This window comes from Pelobates fuscus, chromosome 10 (assembly GCF_036172605.1).
Source record: "Pelobates fuscus isolate aPelFus1 chromosome 10, aPelFus1.pri, whole genome shotgun sequence".
Lineage (NCBI taxonomy): Eukaryota > Metazoa > Chordata > Amphibia > Anura > Pelobatidae > Pelobates > Pelobates fuscus.
In genome coordinates this window covers 29,411,311-29,434,779 of record NC_086326.1, presented here as the reverse complement: position 1 = coordinate 29,434,779, position 23,469 = coordinate 29,411,311, and the positions used below count along the sequence as shown (strand labels likewise).

At 38.4% G+C, this 23,469-nt stretch overlaps 1 protein-coding gene across 3 annotated transcripts in view; it reads right to left on the bottom strand.

Annotated features, from left to right (window-relative positions):
* SH3PXD2A (SH3 and PX domains 2A) overlaps positions 1 to 23,469 on the bottom strand; it is a 266,755-nt gene that overhangs the window by 134,887 nt on the left and 108,399 nt on the right. For all 3 annotated transcript variants that reach the window (XM_063434631.1, XM_063434633.1, XM_063434632.1), the window contains exons 4-5: positions 15,165 to 15,241; positions 13,674 to 13,765 (exon numbers count right to left, since the gene is read on the bottom strand). In XM_063434631.1, the coding sequence (XP_063290701.1) occupies positions 13,674 to 13,765; positions 15,165 to 15,241 (169 nt within the window). The remainder of the gene's footprint in view (positions 1 to 13,673; positions 13,766 to 15,164; positions 15,242 to 23,469) is intronic.

Here is a 23,469-nt window from a genome sequence, read left to right as displayed (position 1 = left end):
GCTAAACTCAAAAATAAGCTTTTGCTCAGAGCACCTGCCTTGCAAAGACTTCTCATTGAGCTGCATTGGGAAGTCTGCGATTGGACAGATACAGAAAGTCTGGGCGGGGTTAGAAGGGGAGGGTTTGCAAATGCTACAGACAAGAGATCTGCAATGTAAAAATGCAGAATTCATGCAAGTTTTCATTCAAGATATATCTACCAAACAGTGATTTTAATTTATTTTAAATTTGGGCAGTGGAGTGTCCCTTTAATTTGTAGATTTAATAAATTAATCTTAATACATGATTAAATCATGTTTATTATCTGAATTCCGGAGCAATGTATTTCATTATTTTTTTCCTCTGTTTTTGCTTCTGTGACTTTTTATGCTCTAACAGGTTTTTATTTTATTTTTGTTTTACATGTATAGAAGCTGCACAATATTTGGAATGGTATTCAAATGATATAATAGCAGACTGTAGAATTTTTAAAATGTACATTTTTTGGCCTAATATTTGCAATATCCTTTCATTTATTAGATATCACTGATATAGTACAGTGATTATTTACTAAAACCCAGTCTTGTGACGGTAAAAGCTCACAGAGAATGTAGACTATAGGAATACCGAATGTTGGATTTTTGGGGAAAACACATAACAGATGCTACCGTAACACAAAGCTTGTGATCACCCTGAAATTAGGCATTAGAGCTGCTGCCATATTTCATTTGGTGTTGATTTCCACTTTGACCTGTAAGTCTTTAAAAGGGAAAGATCTAAAATGCGTGGGTCACCGGGGTCAAATGCAAAGAGGAGAGACAGACATAAAGTCTAAAGTAAATTTATTGAGCGGAGACCCTGTATGGAAGCAAAGTGTGACCAGCTTTTAACCTATTTACTTAGATACATCACGTTTCAGCCATGGATGAAGTCATTGACCTGTCATTCTTCACTTAAAGGGAAATATCATGGGAAAAAAGTAATTCCCAATTTAATATTTAACCTATTGAGTGCCAGGGGAGTGCGATCCAATTCACATAAAGCTCTACATTATTTCAAACTCCTATTAATCAAAGTGTTTTTACCATGGAGAATACCAGAAGATAATCTCTTTTTTTAAATATATTTAGGGAGAAATCAAGGCACCCCCAGCCTCAATTGTAGTCATTTTATTGACTCTGAGATGTAAATTATATGTGTGGAATAATATTATGTCTCCACATTTTCAAAGTCTTAAGAGGGCACTGAATTTGTGGATTTGTCTACATAAAGCAACGGTCAGTCCTGTCGGTCTGTCCTGAGTGTTTGTGTGGAGAGGATAGACAGTGTATCTATCTGTTCAGTTCCAGAAGTAACACATGATTTGTGTAACCTTCATTAATATTTATAGGGATAATCTCCAGACTCTTCTCAGCCCCTCTGAGTAAGGCCATCATTATACAGTGCAGTGGTTATCAATCATATTATGACGGGGAACTAAGTTACATACGTGCCATTAGGATGGTAGATTACACAGCAAAATAACATTCTGAAAATGATCTTCTTTAGAATCTTCGCAATATTAGTGGAATCCCTGTGACACGGGGTATGGACATGCTGCTCCAGTAAGCAGAGTATTATGGGCCATAGTCGGAGACCCTGTGCATATGATCTGCCTGATGGCGTTAAAATTAGTTTCAAACAGGTACCGCTTCCATTTCAGAAATAAATAGTTCACTAGATAATCACTGAGATCTGGCAAAAGACTCAATAGCTGGCCCTCAGTTAATCCCCACTCAGGTCTCAAAAAAGGTTCTGCTCACTTATGCCATTACGAAAAGAACTCACACTATTAACATAGCAGATTTATCCGGCCAATAAGGGGGGTTCAGATCTGAATGCCGGCGAGAGATACAGCAAACTTGGACAACTGTTCCGGGGGTTGTTGTATTTCTCGTGCAGAGCGACCTTGCCAGCATTATGGGTGCGATCAGTCTGATGTGCAATGGTATAGATTCTCGCTGTAATGGCACAAGTGAGTAAAAACTATTTAAAGACCTGAGCAGGGACTAATCGAAGGCCAGTCTAGTTTCTCTAGCTTTTGTGCCTTTTTTAGAATTCTCATATTCTCGGTTTTTGTTGCAATCATTTACTTTGCTCTCCCAAAGTTAAAAGGGTAACCCAGACAGGAACCCAGTGCTCACTGTGCTTAGAAGGGTATCAGCTACACCTTGCTGATGAGGCCCAAAGAAGTTCAAAACAATCGTCTGGGGTTACTGTATCTCTCGTGCAGGGAGAACTTGCCGACATTTCGGTTCTGGACTGCTCTTGTGCATGGAATTAGTCTGATTTCTTTGCAATGACACAAGTGAGCAAAAACTATTGATACCTGTGTGGGGATTTACAAACGAGCACACGCTATTGGGTTTCTCTAAGCTTTTGTCCATTCTCACAGTTCCCATATTCTCGGTTCTTTTTTGGGCCTCGTCCACAAGGTGTAGCAGATACCTCTCTATGCAGAGATAGCAAGGGATCCACACCTGGAATTGTACTTTTTACTTAGGGAGCCCCTATGCCTATGCATTGCAGCAAAAACAGAGCGTATGAGAACTCTGAGAATGGGCAAAAGCCTTACCCTTTGATAAGATCCGAGTTTTTGTTCACTCCACTCCATTTCAAAGGGAACCGATACCATTAGCATAGAAGACTGAACCTCCTTATAAGACCAGATCTGAAATGCCGGCAAGTTTATGTGATAAATATTCCACCTGTTTTACAACAAGCAAAAAATACAAGTTGACGTCGTAGCAATAGCAAAGTAAATCCACTGGCTCCTGCTTTATGGCTGGAAAATTAAAACACTGTAATATGACTTTTTATTATTAAACATTAATATAACTTTAAACACACTGTACATAAAAAAGGGGCAGGTGGCGGATCAGTCAGTCCTGGTTCTCAGATGCACCTCTGTATCAGTTCTGGAATGGAGTGATTTTTTAAGATTCCTATTTCAGCTAGGTGTAAATTGAAATTGCAGTAAAATCTGAAATGGCACCATAAACATTTGGAAACGATCAGTGCCAGAAATTTATAACAGGTGAGCGAGAGCCAGAAGGACCCACCTACCAGGATTAGACATTTAACTTGTCTGATGTGCAGAGCTGGAGTGGAAAAGTCGAGCTCCACCACCTACTTTGATTTCCCCAGTCCCTATTTATTGCTACAGCGATGCAGCTGTTGGCAAGAGGAGGCTTTCTTAGCACCCAGGAAAGGAGACTGGCTCCCAGAAGCAGTCTATCATAGCCATAGTTACAGATTAACAACAACAACACAAGCAATGGCTTAGTCCAGCTGCAAGTGTAGGAGTTCACGTAAGGTTTGGAAAGTGAACGTTTAATTATAACTGAACGGCATCCTCATTTTTACAGTTAAAATTATCTCTATCGATCCAGAGACAGTATCACTCTTACGGTTTGTCAATTGCAAGAAGAAATCATATTGACAAAGCCCAGGGATTTAGCTACAAATGTCCTAATTCAGGCACTTGGCTTAGAACACTAGGCCAAATTAGTATATGATGTGTTGATCATGGCCATGCAGTGTTAACCCATGATAAAACTAAATTCTGCAGTTTAGCCGGGAGAACCCTTGACAAGTTGATAATAGTTTCCTCTAGAGTGGTGGAGAACCCTAGTGATCGGAGTTCTGTGCTAAATCCATTTCTGGGCCCCTAAGTGCTAGTACAAGCATGACAAACATGCAACCAATGGCCGCATGTTGCCCACAATGGATATCTCTGTGGCCCATCTGCCCTGGGTTCACTTTGTGCTGTGGCTGCTACCAGCCGCAAGACATGAAAGATATTTCCTATCGGATTCTAGTCTTCCCTCGAGTGCTCCCGCAGGCTAGCCACTCCCCCTTCCCTCCTGCTCGCAGTGCCAGAGGAACGTCTGGCCTGCTTGAGCAGATAAGAGCAGGGCTGGAACTGGAGAATGGACGGCTCATCTTAAGGTACGGGAAGATGGGCTTGGGGGACCTTTCTGTGTAGTATGTTAAATTGGGGAGGGTGGCAATGTATTAGAGTGGTGGGAGGGGGGCAATCTATTAATTTGGTGGATAAACAATAACACAATATAGATAAAATTGGTGCAACCATAAATAATTAAAACAGAATGATAGAAAACTTTTTTGATATGCAGCACCCGCTGTAAACCTTGGTAATGAGGTACAAAAAGATAAAAGTGTAAAGTGCTGGTGCGCAAAAGATATTTATAAAACCTTAAGTGTTAATTGATATCTTAAAATGCTTACATAAGTGGAGTGGGTGTTATCCCATATAACAACCACCTATACCAATCACACATGCATATACCTATACCCTGTACAATATGCACTGTAGGTATTTGTAAAAAGGAGATAAACGAGAAGCACTCCTAGTGCAATAAAGTAATTTAAAATGCATAAACCGCTAAAAAAAAAAACCTTAATAGGATAATCATGCACAAGAGTAGTAAAACAAAAAAAGAAAAACAAATTATAGATATATTATATATACATATACACAGACTTATTTTGTATTAATAAGTGGGCCTATTCCATGGGCATGGGCCTGGAGCTTCAACTCCATCAGCCCCTATGTTAATCTGGCCCTGCGGTTTGGTTGGGATAAGCTATGCTAGTTGTCCATTTTGGCTTAGCATGATGAGAGTTGTAGTCTCCTGAAGTTGCAATTACAAATATTGCCTAAATAAATTAAATTCAGTAATAGTGACTAATTGTTTCCTGTACATCAAACATGAACTTCAATAATAATCGATTTAGGCCAATTTGGGTTAAATTGTAAACTTTGTCTAAATATAAAACTTTCAGCTACTGAAAAGGCCTCCACTGAATAACTTCTCACCTTTAAGCATTGACTCACAGACTTAATGGATCACAGGACAAGAAATAATCCCCACCACCTCTCGGAGTTCTGCACATGATGAGTGCAGATAGAGAGAGTTGTGTTTTGCCAACGTATAGGAGATCAATGAATCTTTTGCACCAAAATCAAATATGAGATCTCATACCACTTTTGCTGAAAATGTTAAATATGCTTTATACATATTAAAGAAAAATAATTTACGTTTTTACATATGTGGTCGACTGAATGACTGATTCTGCGTTAATAAAACCATTGAAAACAATAAGTAAAACGCCGTAGAGAAATGGGAGAGACTATCTCCAGGCCTTCCAAAATATTTCCAGACAATTGCCAAAATGCCAAACATTCAGATATTAGCAATCAATGAATCAAGTGTCAGCACCCCTCCTCATGGCAGAGAGAGACAAGGGAAGTCCCTCCTTGTTTTTTTAAGGATGCAACTTAAACAATAGTGACAGCCTTTCGTAACTTTTTTTTTTTTTTTTTTTTTTAGCCTTTCGTAACTTTTTTTAAATTAGTGTTGGCTTCCACAGCGGTATAAATTCCTATAGAGTTGTGCTCCATTGTATCATAGAAGCCTACCATGATCCTGTCTTACTCCAAAAATCTGGGAAAAGGAAACCTTCCGCACCCCAGATGTTGTAAACTATACCTCCCATAATTGTGGCTGTAAGAGCATTATGGGAGATGTAGTTCACAACATCTGGAGTGCCGAAGGTTACCATAAAGTAATCAGCAGTAAGTCGACAGCATTGACATGTTACAAGTAAGCAAAGTAAATGTATATCAAGAGTAAAAAACAAACCACAGATGTATATCTGAATCGTTCGGGTAAGAAAGTTCTCGAATACAACAACCAATAAAACATATGCCCATGATAGGACGCACCGAAGGCATTCCAGCACCCAACACTTACATTTCACCGTCCAGATGGGAGTTTCTGGAGCTTGGAAAGCAGCTCAGAACCCCAGTCTGCTTCATTTCTGCAGAGAGCAGCTATCTAGCCTCATCCATGATTGTGTTCTGTAGGGTAATGTGGATTTCACTAGCACGAACAAAGAACATATGATGTATTCAGCTATCCCTCCCAGATTTACTGCTGAAAAACAGCAGTGTGTAGGCTTAACCTCTTCAGCAACCGATACAGTAACACAGCTTTCTTAATCATCACCCAGGAGGATTTTATTTTTTATTTTTAAAGGGGGAGACATTGTTGCAAATCACTTTTGAATCCCAGATTGACCTCTGAATCACTAACAGTTCCATAGTAATGCAGTAATGAAGGGGGGTGGGGAGGAGGGGGGAGGTAGAGAGGGGAGTTCTAGCGGGGAGGGGGGTTGTAGCCCTTCAAATTCGGCTTCTCACACCTCTCCGTTTCTGTCATTGATCCAAAAGAAGGCAAAAAAAATAAATAAAAATAAACTAACTGAAGGAATTTCCAGTTGCTATAGAAAAAGGTAGAAAAAGGTAGAGGAACGAATTTCTAGACTCCAAAGTGGAAACTGATGTCACTTGAAAGAACAAGTTAAAGGTGCTAATAATATCCTAACTGGCCAAAAAAAAGCGTCGAAGGTCACCACAGCTTTAAAGGACATTCTATGTCCAATGACCACTGCAGATCACAACACGTGCTATGGTGCAAGAAGCTATGGACACAATCTAACATTGTTTATCACACCATTTAAGAATGACATTTTAAAAAAAAAAAGAAAAAAATGTTTTTTGTTTTTAAAAGTATGCTACCCAATATCTCTTTGCTCCACACTGATCTGCAGTGGTTATGGCATTTGGAAAACACATTACAAGGGACACAGCACAGGCCAAATAAAAAATAAATACATTTTTTAAATGACGTTTAGTAGATATGCCCCATATAATACCTAAAAAAACAGCTTGCGAAAGCTGCAGTTCCCATCTGCAACCTTTGCAAGCCCTCCCCTGCTAATCCCGCCCAGACTTTCTGTGGCTGTCCAATCACAGACATCCCAGTGCAGCTCAATGAGAAGTCTTTGCAAGGCAGGTGCTCTGGGCCATTGCTGCCTCTTGAGATTAGCTCAACTGAGCTAAAGTAACAGGACCGGTTTTCTAATTGTCAGGCAGTTGCGTGTAACAAGGTTCATTTATAAAAGTGCCAAGTTCTATTAAAATCTGTACTTTTTATTAAAGGGACACTATATGTCAGGAAAACCGCTTGGTTTTCCTGACACTATAGTACCCTGAGGGTGCCCCCACCCTCAGGGTCCCCCTCCCACGGCGCTGAAGGGGTTAAAACCCCTTCAGCTACTCACCCTTTTGCCCTGCCGGGCTCCCTTACCTCTCCTCCCCTGCCGACGTCAGCATGTTTGTCTGACGTCCCCGGTGCCGAATGCGCATGGCGCAAGTGTCCGTAGGAAAGCATTTTTCAATGCTTTCCTGTGGACGCTCTGCGTGATTGAGGCATAATATGCTTCAATCATTGCCGATGCGCCTCTAGTGGCTGTCCGAAGACAGCCAGTAGAGGCTGGCTTAACCCCAGATGTAAACATAGAAGTTTCTCAGAAACTGCGATGTTCACATCAGGCAGGGTTAACCCTAGAGGGACCTGACACCCAGACCACTTCATTGAGCTGAAGTGGTCTGAGTGATTATAGTGTCCCTTTAAATTAAATAAGAGGACCCATTATTCAAACATACCGCATTTAAGCTAGCTAAAGTGATTTAGGGGTCTAGAGTGTCCCATTTGAGATAAATAACCAATAAAACTGCCATTCAGCAGAGACTAATTATTAGTACACTGGAGAAGACTGCCTTTATTAGAAATCAGAGTTAAAGTTTTTGGATAATTAGAATGTATTTTTCTCTGTTATCTACTCTAGTCCCTCTCCTTGATCTGTAATGGTGTCGGAATACAAGATCTGGACCGAATATGAAGACTGGATCACAATGGGGCTTGGTATTAATTGAAACCATATATCAGGGCACCATATTCACAGTAATGATAAGGTAATAATCTCCAGGCCTGGATAAGCCATGCACTGACCATACTCGCCTGTTGTATGACCTAGCTACAGTCACAAAGTACACCCATGAGACTTCAAACAGCTGTTCAAACAGATTATACTGACTAAGTGTAACCGTATAAAACAATTATATCACAAATTCTCTTAACCCCTACCATTCCAACACAGGCCAAATTCATGTTTCCATCACCAAGCAATGCAAAATGAAATGGCACACTGTGAAGTGCTAGGTTGTGAGGGTGCGTCAGAAGTGATCTTTACCCACTGGAGGTGCAGACCACATGATCCCATCCAATAACTAAATTAGTTTTTTGATCTCCCCCTTTTGAGCCAGCACTTCAGGCAAACACCCCGTTTCCATTATGGTCCCAAACTGAATGTATTCATTCTCAGCAAGAAGACCCCATTCTCCAGATTGTGACTTGGAATGTGCTTAGGTCATGGTGTTATGTCACCAGGAAACCAACGCCTTATTGACGTTTTATAATGCGAGACAGCTTATTTTCTCTTCTAAAGAACTGCACTTGGTTTAGACACCTCATTCAACTCATGCAGTTTTTTTTTTCTCACATGACGATCCTATCGCCTCTCATGAATCATGTAAAAGTTGGTGCCAAGGGTGAAATACTTCTGTCCAACTCCAATAAGTGCTGTCTAGCAATGTAACACGTCTTGACGTCACTTTGAAGAGAGGTCAACACACAAAGTCTTTGCTAGGGGAAGAGAGGTCAAGGGATTGGCATTGAGACTGACTCGGCCTGTTAACCTCCGTCAACCCTGCAACTCCCAACACGGGTCTCTGCTTGAAAAGCAAGTTCAAAGATAGTATTTCTAAATCCTACAGCTCCTCACAAGACATCATGTGACCATCACGCTATAAATATTCCTGCAAATTACAAGGACTAACACTCTGCATAAAGGAGTAACTTTGATTGTTTTACAAAGACAAGACAGTCCGAGTCCACTGCAGCTGGTGCGAACTACAATTACCAGCATCCACGGGGAGTTTATAGAAGTGACAAACTATGATACATTTTAAATTTTAATAAAGCAATAATATATTCTTAAGGCCTTAATCTTCGTGGAGTCCATTCATAACTTTTGCCACACAATGACAGCATCACTGCAAAATGGCAAAATTATATTATATAAATATGAGACATGAGCCCCCCTAAAACTAGCACGCATGAAGTGGGGAAACCAATAAACATGGTCCCCCCAAATAAGCAGGGAATTCACACACCCTATGTTTTGACCTTCCCCGTGTAGTGCATGGAAAGGGCAGACATATTATCATATTATCAGGGTCTTATTCATTTTATTTTACCTGTTTGCCCACTGCCAGCGTTTACCCGCCAGTAAGTTTATCTAGTTTGATGACATGTCAAATGCTGCCTAACAGCCAGATAACCGTACATTCAGCTAGGTCCGAGATGGCTCAATTTTTCAAGTCCACTTGTTTTATCCCATAATTTTGTCTTTTTGAATAGGCCGGCTTACACCAACTTGACTCTACTTTTTTAACCAACATTCCCTCACAAGTCGTTGGCAAAATATGGCACACTCCACTGACCCTTTGTTCTATTCTAACCTAAATAAACATCACTAAAATAATATAACCAACAGCAAAACTGAGAAAAAACAACAACAAAATGTTATGGGTGACCCAGCAGGTTTCGGGTTATGGCCAGTATATTTAGGGATAAGTTACAATTTAGGTAGGTGAACCTAACCTTAATACTTTCACTAGCACGAATTTCTAAACTTAGCATTTTTACTGCACTAAACCGAATCCTAATACAAGGATTAAAAATACTGACATAATTAAAAAAATTAAACATTACATCAGTTTTGTTCAGTAACATTTTGTTTTCCAAAACGGAGTTCCCACATATGAAGGTAACATCAAGTCATTCGTGATCATGCTAAATTTTACAGGGCTATTCAAGTGTGCAACGTCAGCATTTTAACATTAATTCATACCAAATATCAGATGTTAGACCAAAATAGCTGAGAAACATTCACCACGTAAGTTATGTTTTTAGTTTGGCTGTTTTTGGCATGACATTTTATTTCCCAAAAAATTCATATTTTAATAAAATAATCCTAAAACTGAACATTAAACAAAAACATTGGGGAAATATTCCATCTTGGCTACTTTGGACTATAGTTTGAAATTCCCTTTGGATTCACTCTAAATTTCGGACTATTCAATGGTAAAATTGCCAGAATTTCACTTTGAATTTAAAGTGAATTAAAATGTATAATTTAGCCCAACTAGCCAAAATTAAAGAATAGCTGACTTGGAGATTTATTTTCTAATTCAGATATTTTGGCCTTACAGCCAAAATTCACATTGAATTCCCAAAAATATTCACTTTAGTGATTTGCCCAGAATTCACAAATAAGCCCTTTTCGAATTCCTGACAATTCCTTCATTAGTGAATAAACCTGTAAATATTTGTAAGTATCCCAGAAAACAAGGTATGACAAATCCATCAACATATGACACGGATATCAATGACATGTGTATTTACGTATTAAGTGTATTTAAAGTATTTACAGGATATAATCATCTTCCTACTTTGATCTAAACTCACGTAAACTAATACACTGACAATTTTTTCTAAATCATAAATTTGCTCGAAGAGGTACCGGAGAGGGAGCATTCTACCCTGTAAAATTATAATAGAAAAACACATTTGCAGACTGTTTACTTACCCTGCCCCAATACCCTAAAGGCACCTATTTTAATAGTATCAGATTCTAAACTTTAGAAACATCACAAAGCATCCTTCTTCAGCAATACAGGGTTGCCAGCAACCCGCCTCCAAATTCAAATGCCACATCTGGAAAATGCAAGAAGACGACTCAAAGCTTCTATTTGTTTTCTGTATTCTGTAAAACACCCACTGCTGACCCCTGGAATATGGAGTCTGTGAAACGCCACTCTGCTAACCCACTCTGCATCTCATGTTCATACTAAAGGATATGCCTTGTTTCCAAACGACTCACAACAACAGATCCATTAACCATTTGAAACGGTTTCATATACGCACACATACTGACCCATTATATATGGGGAATGTAATAATTTTTAATTTGCTCAAAAGGAAAAAATAAATAAATTAAACTTAGTTATACATTTACAGAATGCCTGTGAGGTCTGATGATTACTTTATTACTTTTTTTTTTTTTAAGTTTGTATGTAACAGAACAATACAAAACTGTTACATAGCAATTAGTCTGGTGGAGCAGGCAGCTTGAAATACATTGTTTAAAGGTTGGACTTTGGATACATATTACAAATGCTTCAACATGTGCCATAGTTTAAAAAGGGCCTTAAAATTAAACTTTTTAAGTAATCCAACTGTCTGTTCCTCAAAATTGCGCACATTAGCCTGTATCATATCTAAAAAAAAAAAAACAACAAAAAAAAAAACAGTGAAACGGAGAGAAACCAATCAAAACCAATCTGGTGTGCGATTACTTGGTAACTCTACATTCAAAGTGATTTTTTTTTTTTTTTTATTTCTGCTTTGATTTAAGTGCAGTTTCAGGCATATCTGTGAAAGTTCCATTAAGCCCTACTGATTGATAGGCAAGTCATCGACCAGGAGACAAAGTCAAATGTGAGAGATTCTTCTACACACATCAGCGAGGAGATAAACAAACTCAAACGTTGATGTTCTAAAGCCAACAATATATCTACATGTCAAGAGGCCGATTATCTATAGACTGATTCATCTTTTTATCTGTGTATAGTGTCCAGATGGACCTCCTTCTATCTTTAGTTAGTTGATATAGAATGTTGAAACCATGGAACAAGCGAAGAATGCCTCGAAGGTTTGAGTTGTGTGTCACCTACTGTTCTTCTGGAACGTAAACTGAGTTTTATATACGAAGGGACCTACCATTGTTCCATGCATTGTGCCTTTATATGACAATGGAGTGGAGAAATCGATCAAAGTGCAATGAAAACAGGGTTTAGCTACTAAATTGAGAATGGTGGGGAAACGTACAAGCAAATTGCAAATGTTAAGCCAAAACAGAAAACTAGGAAACTATGGTTAAAGGGACACTCCACTGCCCAAATACACAATAAATACAAATCACTGCTTAGTAGATATACCCCAAATGACAACATGCATGCATTTAATTATGCATTTTTTATTTTATATCTAAAAACCTCTTGCTAAACCGGCATTTTTCTTGTCTGCAGCCTTTGCAAACCTTTCCCTTCTAAACCCGCCCAGACTTTCTGTGGCTGTCCAATCGCAGATTTTCCAATGCAGCTCCACGAGAAATCTTTGCAAAGCAGGTGCTTTCAATTGCTGCCTCTTGAGTTTAGTTCCACTGAGCAAACAAAACCCAGAACTAACAGGACTGGTTGTCTGCTTGACGGAGGGAGGGGTGTAACCAGGTTAATTTATAAAACTGCCAATATTTATGGAAATCTGCACTTTTTAATAAATGGAAACAAATATATATACTTCACACAAAACTTTTCAGCAAGCTAAGGTGCTCTAGGGTTCTGGAGGGACCCTTTAAATTTTAAAATGTTTTTCATTTAGCTATTTTACACTAAAATTTGCAGTTTCTGAGTCAATTTGCCAAGATTTATACTGTGGTAATTTTTTTTCTAAAATATATTGTTCTAATTTATCAATTATGAAAGAATCAATACAATTGTTTAAGCACGTGACTTTTCTATGAAAGATCTTATACCGATCAAGGAGAGTCTAGGCTTTTCCTACAGCGTCACAAAAGTGAGAAGCATATATGTGCAGTGATTTAAAAGCGAATATGCCCAATCATAACGTACAAGACGAAGTGAGCCTGAGGCAGGAGGCTCCTTGCAGCAAAACCCATGCAGACAGGTCAGTTGTTCTGGTGCGTGGAGTGTCCATTTAGACACGTATTCACACAAAGTATCTTTTTAAAACAATTGACTTCCATTGATAGTAAGAAGGAAAAAACATACTTTGCATTTCCAGGCTGCTGTTTGATAAACCTTGGACTCTTCCTGTCTTCATTCAGACGTACAGGAAGGCAGTTCTTGATGTGAACCAGATACAAATAGTGACAGTAGACAACATCTGAAACTGGTATTATGTCTAGATATACTGTGTCTTTAAATCATGCTTTAAAAAAACCAAAACCTGTTAACCCATCGCTGGTGCACATCATGTGCTTATCTCTACCCAACAGTCTGGGTCTGTTTCCATCTGACCCTCAGATAATAAGTAACTGTTGAAATGTGATCTGATATTGCTTTTTGAACATTAACAGATCTGATACACAGGAGAAAGTATCAGTACAATTCAGATTTCTTTTTTAAGTACAATTATACTAGCAATAAAGTGTACTTCGGTATCATGAATATATATAGCAAAACAAATTACCAGAACAGGTCTCATTTACCCTATATTTTTAGGAATCTACTTATGTCAATTTGCCAGTATTTTTCGAATGTGTAACAGCATAATTGCTCAGTAATTCTCCTATGTAAATGAAAGACGAATTTGCTGGGGTATCATAGACACTTCCTGGTTAGACTCAAGAACAAAGTATGGTAATTATGTGTAAATGTCTATTTAACATTTTTTTCATTTTTCAACATTTTGGACAAACAGGTGTAAGTATCAGAAATGGTTATAATTATATATTTATATAGTTAACTCCATGAATTATGCTCCATACAGTATGTTAACTCTCAGCCAAAGGAGAAAACAAGAACACAAATACAAAAAAATAAAAATTAAAAAATATTAAAGTCAATGAGCCTTACTCTTTAGGAGGGTCCAGATCTTCAGGACGAGCCTCAAAAAATCTCAGGACTTCTTCACACTGTGATATGTGGGCTGGAAGCTTCACCAGAGACTGGTTAAAAAAAAGAAAAAAAAAAGAAATGACTACTTAACAGCTGGAAACATTCTTAATAATTTTATTCAATCCCTTCATAACAGATGACATACAAGAACGGTCATGACATAGGATTTGATACATTCAATGTCCTGGGTGGGTTAAAGCACTACTAGTCCACATATAAAACACAATATCAAAGATTCTATTTACTTCTAGTTTTATAAAGCCATAACATTAGGGATGGTCTAATGGATATTGATGTTAATGGTCTACAACTCACGGAATTCTTTCAATGCAATAGAGGACTATAGAATAGGCAAGTCTTAGTTCAGCAACATTTGGGGGGTGGAGAGGGGGGGGGGCATAGTTTGAGATGTCTAATTTCTAGACAGCAGGCAGCATATGAAACATTTTTTAGAGCTCAGAGCTCCCAGCACAGTCTACCATTGCCAACCAAATGCTTTGAGGCACTTGGAGTTTCCCCTTTAATAATCTTTACAGACTATTATTCCTTAATAAAAAAATATGAAAATATTCGCTATCTGTGAATTACTGTGCACATTCCTCCAGCATAATTAATGCTTGAAACCCACAAATGAAACAGTATACTTGCAATAGGACATTCTTTCAAAGGGACAAAAAAGGTCCCACAGCTGTGTCACAGCTTTAAACATCTCACATGCAATCCTAAAACGAAAACAGTCAAAGGGAAGGTAATATGAGGACAAAGACCAAACTTTTATTGTAAGGCAGCCTCATAACACAGTCTAACACCTGAACGGGAATATTTACCAGGAATATTGGATTACAGACCAATTGTGAGCTTGCAAGACCTTAAACATTTCTAGATCTGTAGGTATATCGATGTCAAAGTGCAATTTCATTCAACGGCTTTGTAATATTAGTCTGAAAGTACTTCTGACTGCAGATTTTTCATGTAGCTAATCATTAAAATAAACAAAACAAAAAAAACGCTCTTTCGTCAGTATGTAAGTGGTTGCCAGCTGTAGGACTGAAATATGGAAGAATGTATGTGAGTGTGTGTGTGTGTGTGTATTATATGTAGTGTAGATTGGATTAGCCGTATTAGTCCAGTAGACAAGGGGCCAAAATACCAGAGTATTGCAGTATGCAATGATACCTTTTTTATTGGACTAACATAATATTTCAAAGACATGCTTTCAAGAGTTTCCTCTCTTCCCAGGGACTTACTGGTGCAGTGGTCAGACCGCCATTCAAACCTGTGGTTCCCAGTTTAAAGTCGGTGACATTAACACTGTGCTATCCAGTCGATATTATAATATATATATATATATATATACACACACACACACTCTCTCTCTCTCTCTCTCCCCTGTTTTAGGGTTATACAGAATATCCTAAGACTAGCATTTCTAAGAAGATGCATTCTCACCCTGCAATATTCATCAATGGGCTTAAGTCTCTTCACAGCTACATCTCGAATATGGCTCCTCCGAAATAAAATTTTACCTTTAGAAAACAAAACAAAAAAAAAAAGAAAAATGATTAATAACAATTTAAAATAATGGGAATCGCCAAGCTGAAATTAAATACTCATTTTTAAAGCTTCATAAACAAAACTAAAATAGACAAAATCGAAAACATGCTGAATAGCATTTGTGTTTTTACCCCGAGCCCTCCGTACTCCAGGATGCCGCGGATACTTTTCAATCAATCACAGTGCTTCAATTATTTTCTATCGCAACGCTAGGGATATAACTTTCCCACAGAGTTTAAGGATATACAATTCTACTCTCAAACGGAATTCTCAAATACTCCATACTCAAAAAAAGCGCACGCACACACACACACACACACACACACACAAAATACATTCCCTACACACAAACTGCATCACCAGCAAAAACAAACACTCTCTCTCTCCACAACACCCAAACACACATACTAGACCACAAACACAAAACAACCAAATATATTTACACACACTACACCACAAACATCCCTCTAAAAACACATGCAATCCCACAAGCAGCTTTCAAACACATTCACAATGCCATTTACTGCCCCTGTTCCACTTTGTGTTCTGGTATCCCACTTATGGAGACACTAGACACAAGTCAGTATACTGACATATGATACAATAGGATACGGATGTGCACAATTCACATTATTCTGCATTTTATAGCTGTGGGACTCTATGATATATTGCTATTCACATTACTGTAGGATGTTGTGCTTTTTTGCATCTGTCTGTCTGTGCCTCTGTGTATACCTGTCGGTGCTTGTGTATGCCTATCTGTGTCTTTGGGTACTTGTGCATGTTGTGTGTGTATGGGTGTCTGCATACATCCCAACCATCTTGGTTTTGGAGGGCCAGTCCTGATATTCACATCATGTACTGCCATTCTAAATATTCCCTGGTGTCCCACTTTTGGGGACTCCACCATAGTACTTTAGAAGTGCGAGTGCATCATTAGATGAGCATGCGCAATAGTCACGGCACTAGGACCATGCAGAGAGCACTGAAACAGTGCTGCCTGAAAGTGGTGCCCTCAGTGGGCTGACCTGCTTGATCGGCAGGCAGCCAGGAGTGCGTCAAAGCCAAGCCCTCCTACCAGTAATTTGGCAGATTTCCAGGTGAGTACACTCCCTCTGGGTGGAGAAAGTTTTGTGATTGCATCACTGATCCGTCCCTCTACCCTCCTCCTGCGATGTATCAAATTTGTGTATGTCTGTAAGTAACTGAGTGTGCAAAGAGGCATGTCAAGCGGTTAAATAGAGGAGGTGCAGGGGTGAGATTTGGGATGGGGCTTTAGAAAGGGGTCTTCACATTATATGTGGTCCCGGGTGTTATTATACATGCATGTAATGTAACAAACACACAGAGATGGACATGCAATGCACATACACACAATTGCCCCAAACACAGACCTCTTGGCAAAGTGAAGTTTGAATATTCCCTCCCTAATTTGGTGTGCTCCCACCCAGCTCTCTCTACGATGACTGCATTCAGATTTCTTCTTAACCTGAGATGTTCAGTGTACCTACATGAAGTGGTGCTGGTGTTACAGGTAGTTTTAACACTACTGTGCAAACTGCAAAGACATATTCTAGACACTTCCATTTTAAATCCATTCTACTGTTTATGGAACCCATTGTCTAAACCCAATCAAACTATGTACAGACTCTTCAGTAACACTATTCCCAAGTACCGCACAATTCAAATCAACGGATTCAATTTTTCTCAGTACTATGAAAGTGAAACAGACTTATTGTGTTATTTTTGTGTGTTTTTTTTCTTTTTTTTTTTGCATAGCGGCAATTCTGGTCACTTACAATTGGTTGAGAATGTAAAACCACTTTAAATTTATTTACCCTTATGGAATGTCAGGACTTTGTCTGGACAATAACCAATATTGCAGTATGGACAGTGGATGATTGTTACACCACCGCAATATCAAATAATAAAGCTCAATTCAATAACTAGAAACAGCTCTTTGTTCCTAATGAAATAAATAAACAAGTATAAAGAAAAATCCTACATTTGTTCAGAATGCCATTGACCTATATTAATTAAAATGGTCTTCATCGTTCTTTTGAAGATGCAGGCAAGAATTAACGATGCACCCATAATCCATGCTTGGTGTCTGGGGTGGGGTGGCTTTTATGGAGCTAAGCTTACAGTGAAGGAGACTGGCCTTGTGATCAATGGTCATAGTTCCATTCAAAAATATAGTTGTCGCCCGCCTTATACACAATGCCGCATCTTGACATTACTAAATAGTTACCATATGGTCCAACTTACAGGTTCCTCACTGCGTCTTTGCCGCAAGATCTGACTCTTTTGGCAAATCTTTTTTTGTTTGTTTTTTAATCTTTTTCCTCTTTTTATTTCCCTAACCCCTAAATTATGTTCAGTTTAGTTTAGTTTTTTTTTTTTACTTCCCTACCTATATTTTTATTTGACCACACCAGTAATTCTGGAATGCCTAATAAAAAAACAAAGAAAAAAAAACAACCTTAAATGAACATTATAGTCACCAGAACAACTATGGCTTAGTGTAGTTGTTCTGGTGTCTACAACATGTCCCTTCCGACCTCTTTACGTGAACACTGCCTTTTGAAAGAAAAGGCAGTGTTTACATTACTGAAAAAGGAAAAACAGGAGAGCAATAGTTGATAAGTCTTCATTCAAATGAAAAATTAAATTTGATAAACTTTATTATTATAACTTGAATACAACACACAATTTATTAAGAATAGAATACGTTTCAGGAAGTATTACTTTACTGAGAGGGTAGTGGATGCATGGAATAGCCTTCCAGCTGAAGTGGTAGAGGTTAACACAGTAAAGGAGTATAAGCATGTGTGGGCTAGGCTATCCTAGCTATAAGATAAGGCCAGGGACTGATGAAAGTATTTAGAAAATTGGGCAGACTAGATGGGCCGAATGGTTCTTAACTGCCACCACATTCTTTGTTTCTTTAAAGGACCTTGTAGTGTATTTACAACAATATTTAACTGTATACGGTTTACATTACTGCCTTGTAAACCCTCTAGTGACAGTTACTAGACAAGACGCTAAACGTTCTCCATAGAGATGCACTGATTCAATGCATCTCTATGAGGAGATGCTGGTTTGCGAAGTGTGGCGTTTTGACGTACATGTGCAATAGCCTCCCAATGCTTTCCTGTGGTGAAAGCATTGGATTGGCTGAGAACATAAAATTTGATGAACTTAGCCACAGAGATGGCGAGACAGCCGCGGCGAGATAATGTGCGAAACTAGAATAATAGTAAGAAAAATGCCTTTTTTTTAAGGCAGTCAAGGTGGGGCCAGGAACCTACACTATGTTTTTACCAGTATAGTGTCAGGAATAAATTTTTGTATTCCTGGCACTATAGTGTCCCTTTAAATGAATGGATGGAATTGTTGCCAGGCGCTGAACTTCATGTCCCATAAGCCTCTCCTGGCTAGAGCTTCATGAGCTATGCTCAACTCCAATTGAAAATAGTAGAAGCATCAGGATTGGCTGAGGCAGGTCTTTGAGAGCTCAATGTAGAAGCTGCAAATGCTGGGGATTTGCAGCAAAAACGGAGGACATCAAAAATCTGTATTTATTTTTCTTTTGTTTTTAAACACATTAATAACGTTAGTCTCCCAGCCAATAATATCCCATAGAATCTTCATGATGGGATACAAGGGTTTTATTACTTAGAATGCTTTCGGTTATTATCAATTAAACCAGCTATCGATAAATGACGGTCTATGTCGTCATAATAGTCGGGAATTACTAACTCACTAAATAATTGTAATACCTTGTAGAACTGTTGATGGGAAACAAGTAGAACATTTCATGCCGATATGAATGGGTCTTCAAGTGCCAGACTTTAATGACCTCTTGTTTTGAGAAGAAGAACATTAAGGGGTTACGTTCTATAGTGCTGTGATTTGCACATTTTAAACTAGTGAGATGGACCTCTTTTTCACAAAACCCGACATTCCTCCAGGTCACAAGGTTATTTGAAACAAAATTCACAGGAATATTCTTTATTAAATTTGAAAACAAAACAAAATCCACCCACACAACCTCAATGCAATGGAGCCCGAGAGATAATTCACTGTGAAGCAAGCATACATTAATTTCTATACAGTTGTTGCTTTGTCTTCATGACTAATATTCAGTAAAACCTTCTTAAATGTTACCAGTAGTTGTAGCCAAAACATATGAATCGCAGAGCCTGCCAACTTGATGTTTTATGTACATGTCCTTTTTTGATTTGATCTCAAAGGAAAGGTTTCACCCTCATTTCTACCTGCTGGGTGGTAAACACACATTATAAAGCTGCCTTTTTTCAGTTTGGTGACCCATGCTGACGGTATAAAATGACCAGAAAACAAAAATGTATTTTCTGTAGACTCCGTTCAGTCTTGTTCAGGTCCAAAGGAAAGCAACCCGAGTTCCAACACATTATCCAGACACCCTGTAGAGCAAACACTGATGTTCTTTGTGCGGTTCCAAAACAAAAATCTCCATCCAACTGGCAAGTAGAAGACATGTCCTGGTCACCGAGTATCGAAAGAAGCTACTCACTGTTCTTCTCACCGTGCAACGAGAATTAGAAGGATAATCGGCCAACCCGGAGTATCCTCGAGAGGTGAAGCACAGTGGGAGGTTTTCAGGAATCAATTTCTTCAACATCCAACGTATAGCAGTCACAGTAAGAGTACAAACAAGTTAAAATAAATTAATAGTAAGTCTACACCCAAATTCCATTAACCACTGCTATGTGATGATATTGCGAACGGCTATCTTACAGTAAAATGGGAAACACTAAAGGTGGGAGTTGGAAGGACTGGAGGGATGGATTTAAACAACAGAACAAAAAATAAAATAAAAAGACATCAAGCAGGACCAACTGTATTCTACCCTAAATATTGCACCCAATATGTCTGGTGGCAGAGAGTTATTAGGGCTGGATAAACAAAGCGTTTTAGCTCCTAAATGGCAGAGAACAGAACAGTGAGACTGCAGAGGCATGATATATGCAACAAAACTGCTTCATTAAACTAAAGTTGTTTTGGTGCCTGTAGTGTTCCTTTAAGCTTGGAAACAGTAACATTTTAATAAATTGCTAATTTAATACAGCTATTATTATTAGCAACATATTCTGGAGCTCTTTACAATCATAGAAAGGGGATATTTAAAGGTAACAAAACGTTCTGCTCCAAACAAGCTTACAATCTATGAGGACTTAAGGTAGGTGGATATATATTGTTAGGTGTCTTGCTCACGGACACTTACTGGTAAGGGGGGTTTCCCAATTCTAAGGCAGTGATTTAACCACTGCTCTAACCAGCTGATAATGATTTAATCTTGGACATAAAAGTGCTGAATTAAAAATGTAAAATCAGGACATCACTAAGATCTACAACTCCTAGGGTAACAGGAAGCGGAGGGTATTTAGCCAAGCACGGCCCTTCAATGCATTCTGGGTTCTTATGCATTTAACATAATGGATTTGTTCACGTGCACAAGCAGAAACATCTGCAACACTACAGGCGGGAGTGACGGACAAGTGGTGGTCCCCAGAGATACATCAGGCTGATATTCAGAATAAACTAACAAAAATAAACAAACGATTTCCCACAAATTATTCCTCCCCATCTGTGGGAAATTTTATCTCTTCTAGGAAGACAACAGCATGAAACAACGGTACATTTTAACTCGTTGAGTGTCCACAATTCCTGGGTTAGTGAATAAATCCCAAAATGAAAAATAAAAAAAAAAACAGAAAAACTAGACATAAATAAATTGTCCGTAAAACCTCTGAGGGACAAACTGAAGTATGAGAGTTCTAATCACATTTCCAAGAGATAATACGGTTGAGATTTCTTGCAAATAAATATCAAATGCAGAGATTTCCCCATAAGTTACACAATAATAAACATTTTGGATGATTATCACATTTGTAAAGGGTGTTTTCTGGATAGTTCACAGTAGTGTTGAAAATGTGATCCACAGGGGACATTCTGCTGAACCCGGTTTACCCAAGAACATCTGATTAATTATATGACATCATTGTTTTATTAAGTTCATATCTCTAGTGTAAAATATTCACAGCCCACCCTGTGAATATGTTTTCAAGGAACTGGTAATCTAATTTGATCATCCAAAATCCTCAGATATTTTCTCGATTTGTTCTGAAATTTAAGGTTTTGTGTTGTCGTTTATCCTATAATTAATATAACACAGATACTGAAGGTGCACACACCTTTTAAAGGGTACACTATAGTCACCCAGACAACTTCATTGAGATGTCCATCATTGATTGGAAGAGCATGACATTTGGCCGCGCAGGCATACCTCCAATCTGATTGGAGGACCTAGTGAAGATGTCAACAAGCATGCTGAAGTCTTCAAAGGTGGATTGGGTGGCTGCAGCAGAGGAGTCACAGGGCTGGAAAGCAGGTAAGTAATCCCTTTTAAACTTTAATTTTTAGCAGCAAAGTGGGCTGGACAGAAGGGATGATTTTTTGCTTTTGGAGTATTGGTTCCCTTTAAGAAAGACCAGGAAGAGTCAGTCTGCCAGTTCAGCTTTTGTGGACTACAACTCTCAAAACGCTCTGCCTGGTAAATGGCTGAGAGTCATATAGCCCACAGCGGCTTCACTCCCACACTTATCCATCACAAAGATCTTTCATTGACATCCCGTAAACCGAAAAATAACTGCTAGAAAAAAAAACACACAATATTTTGTATTTAACACCAGAATAAACTATAGAACTTTTTTTTAATAACATTTTGTAACAAGTTGTAATCTTTTACACTTTAAACTACTGCACGACTAAGCACATGGAACTGCTCCCGATGACGCAAATGTTCTATTTTGTGCTCTATGTGCAAGATTACAGTAAGTCCCTCCAAACAATGTTACAAGGATTACAGCTAAAATGGTTTAGTTCTTGTGCAGCTGCCAATAACTTGCTCCAGTTAACTGCTCATCTAATTAAACTGTGTTTTAATTAGTCACTACTGCCCATCATTTCCATTGTGTTTTGGGAAAATCTAACACTGGGTAAATGAAGTTATTAGTTATGGTATGAAAAGAAAAGGGAGGAGATGCCTCGGAGGCAGGTATAAAAGATGGATACTTCCGTCATGGTAGTAAGATTGCACTTTTATACCCTCCCTCAGGGCATGTCCTCTTGTGTTCTCTTCAAAATGTAATTGAATGACTTGAGTTCTTGCATGTTGTGGATGGCTAGGTTATATTTTAGGTCAAGGCCAGACAAAAGGTAGATCTTCATCTTTTGTCAAACTACAGCTCCCATGGTACTTAAAGGGACACTATAGTCACCTGAACAACTTTAGCTTAATGAAGCAGTTTTGGTGTTTAGAACATGCCCCTGCAGCCTCACTGCTCAATCCTCTGCCATTTAGGAGTTAAATCCCTTTGTATATGAACCCTAGTCACACCTCCCTGCATGTGACTTGCACAGCCTTCCATAAACACTTCCTGTAAAGAGAGCCCTATTTAGGCTTTCTTTATTGCAAGTTCTGTTTAATTAAGATTTTCTTATCCCCTGCTATGTTAATAGCTTGCTAGACCCTACAAGAGCCTCCTGTATGTGATTAAAGTTCAATTTAGAGATTGAGATACAATTATTTAAGGTAAATTACATCTGTTTGAAAGTGAAACCAGTTTTTTTTTTCATGCAGGCTCTGTCAATCATAGCCTGGGGAGGTGTGGCTAGGGCTGCATAAACAGAAACAAAGTGATTTAACTCCTAAATGGCAGAGAATTGAGCAGTGAAATTGCAGGGGAATGATCTATACACTAAAACTGCTTTATTTAGCGAAAGTAATTTAGGTGACTATAGTGTTCCTTTAAGGTAATGATGTGTTGGGTAACAATGTTAATGCTCCAGTATATAGGTAATAATCTGAGGACACCAATACAGTTATTTACTACAGTGTGATTTGCTGAAATTCTAAACTAATTCTAATTTTTATTAGAGTACAATAGCCGAACTGGAAACATTTTACAAATCTGCGATTTCAAATTTGGCTATTTCGACTTAGATTTCCTTATTGTTTCCATACTCCCGACTAACCAAATTTGTCAAGTATTTATTGAAAATTACATGCATCATGCTTATAGTTTAACTTTGTGCCTAAAGGGACACTATAGTCACCAAAACAACTGCTAGTTTAATGAAGCTGTTTTTGTGT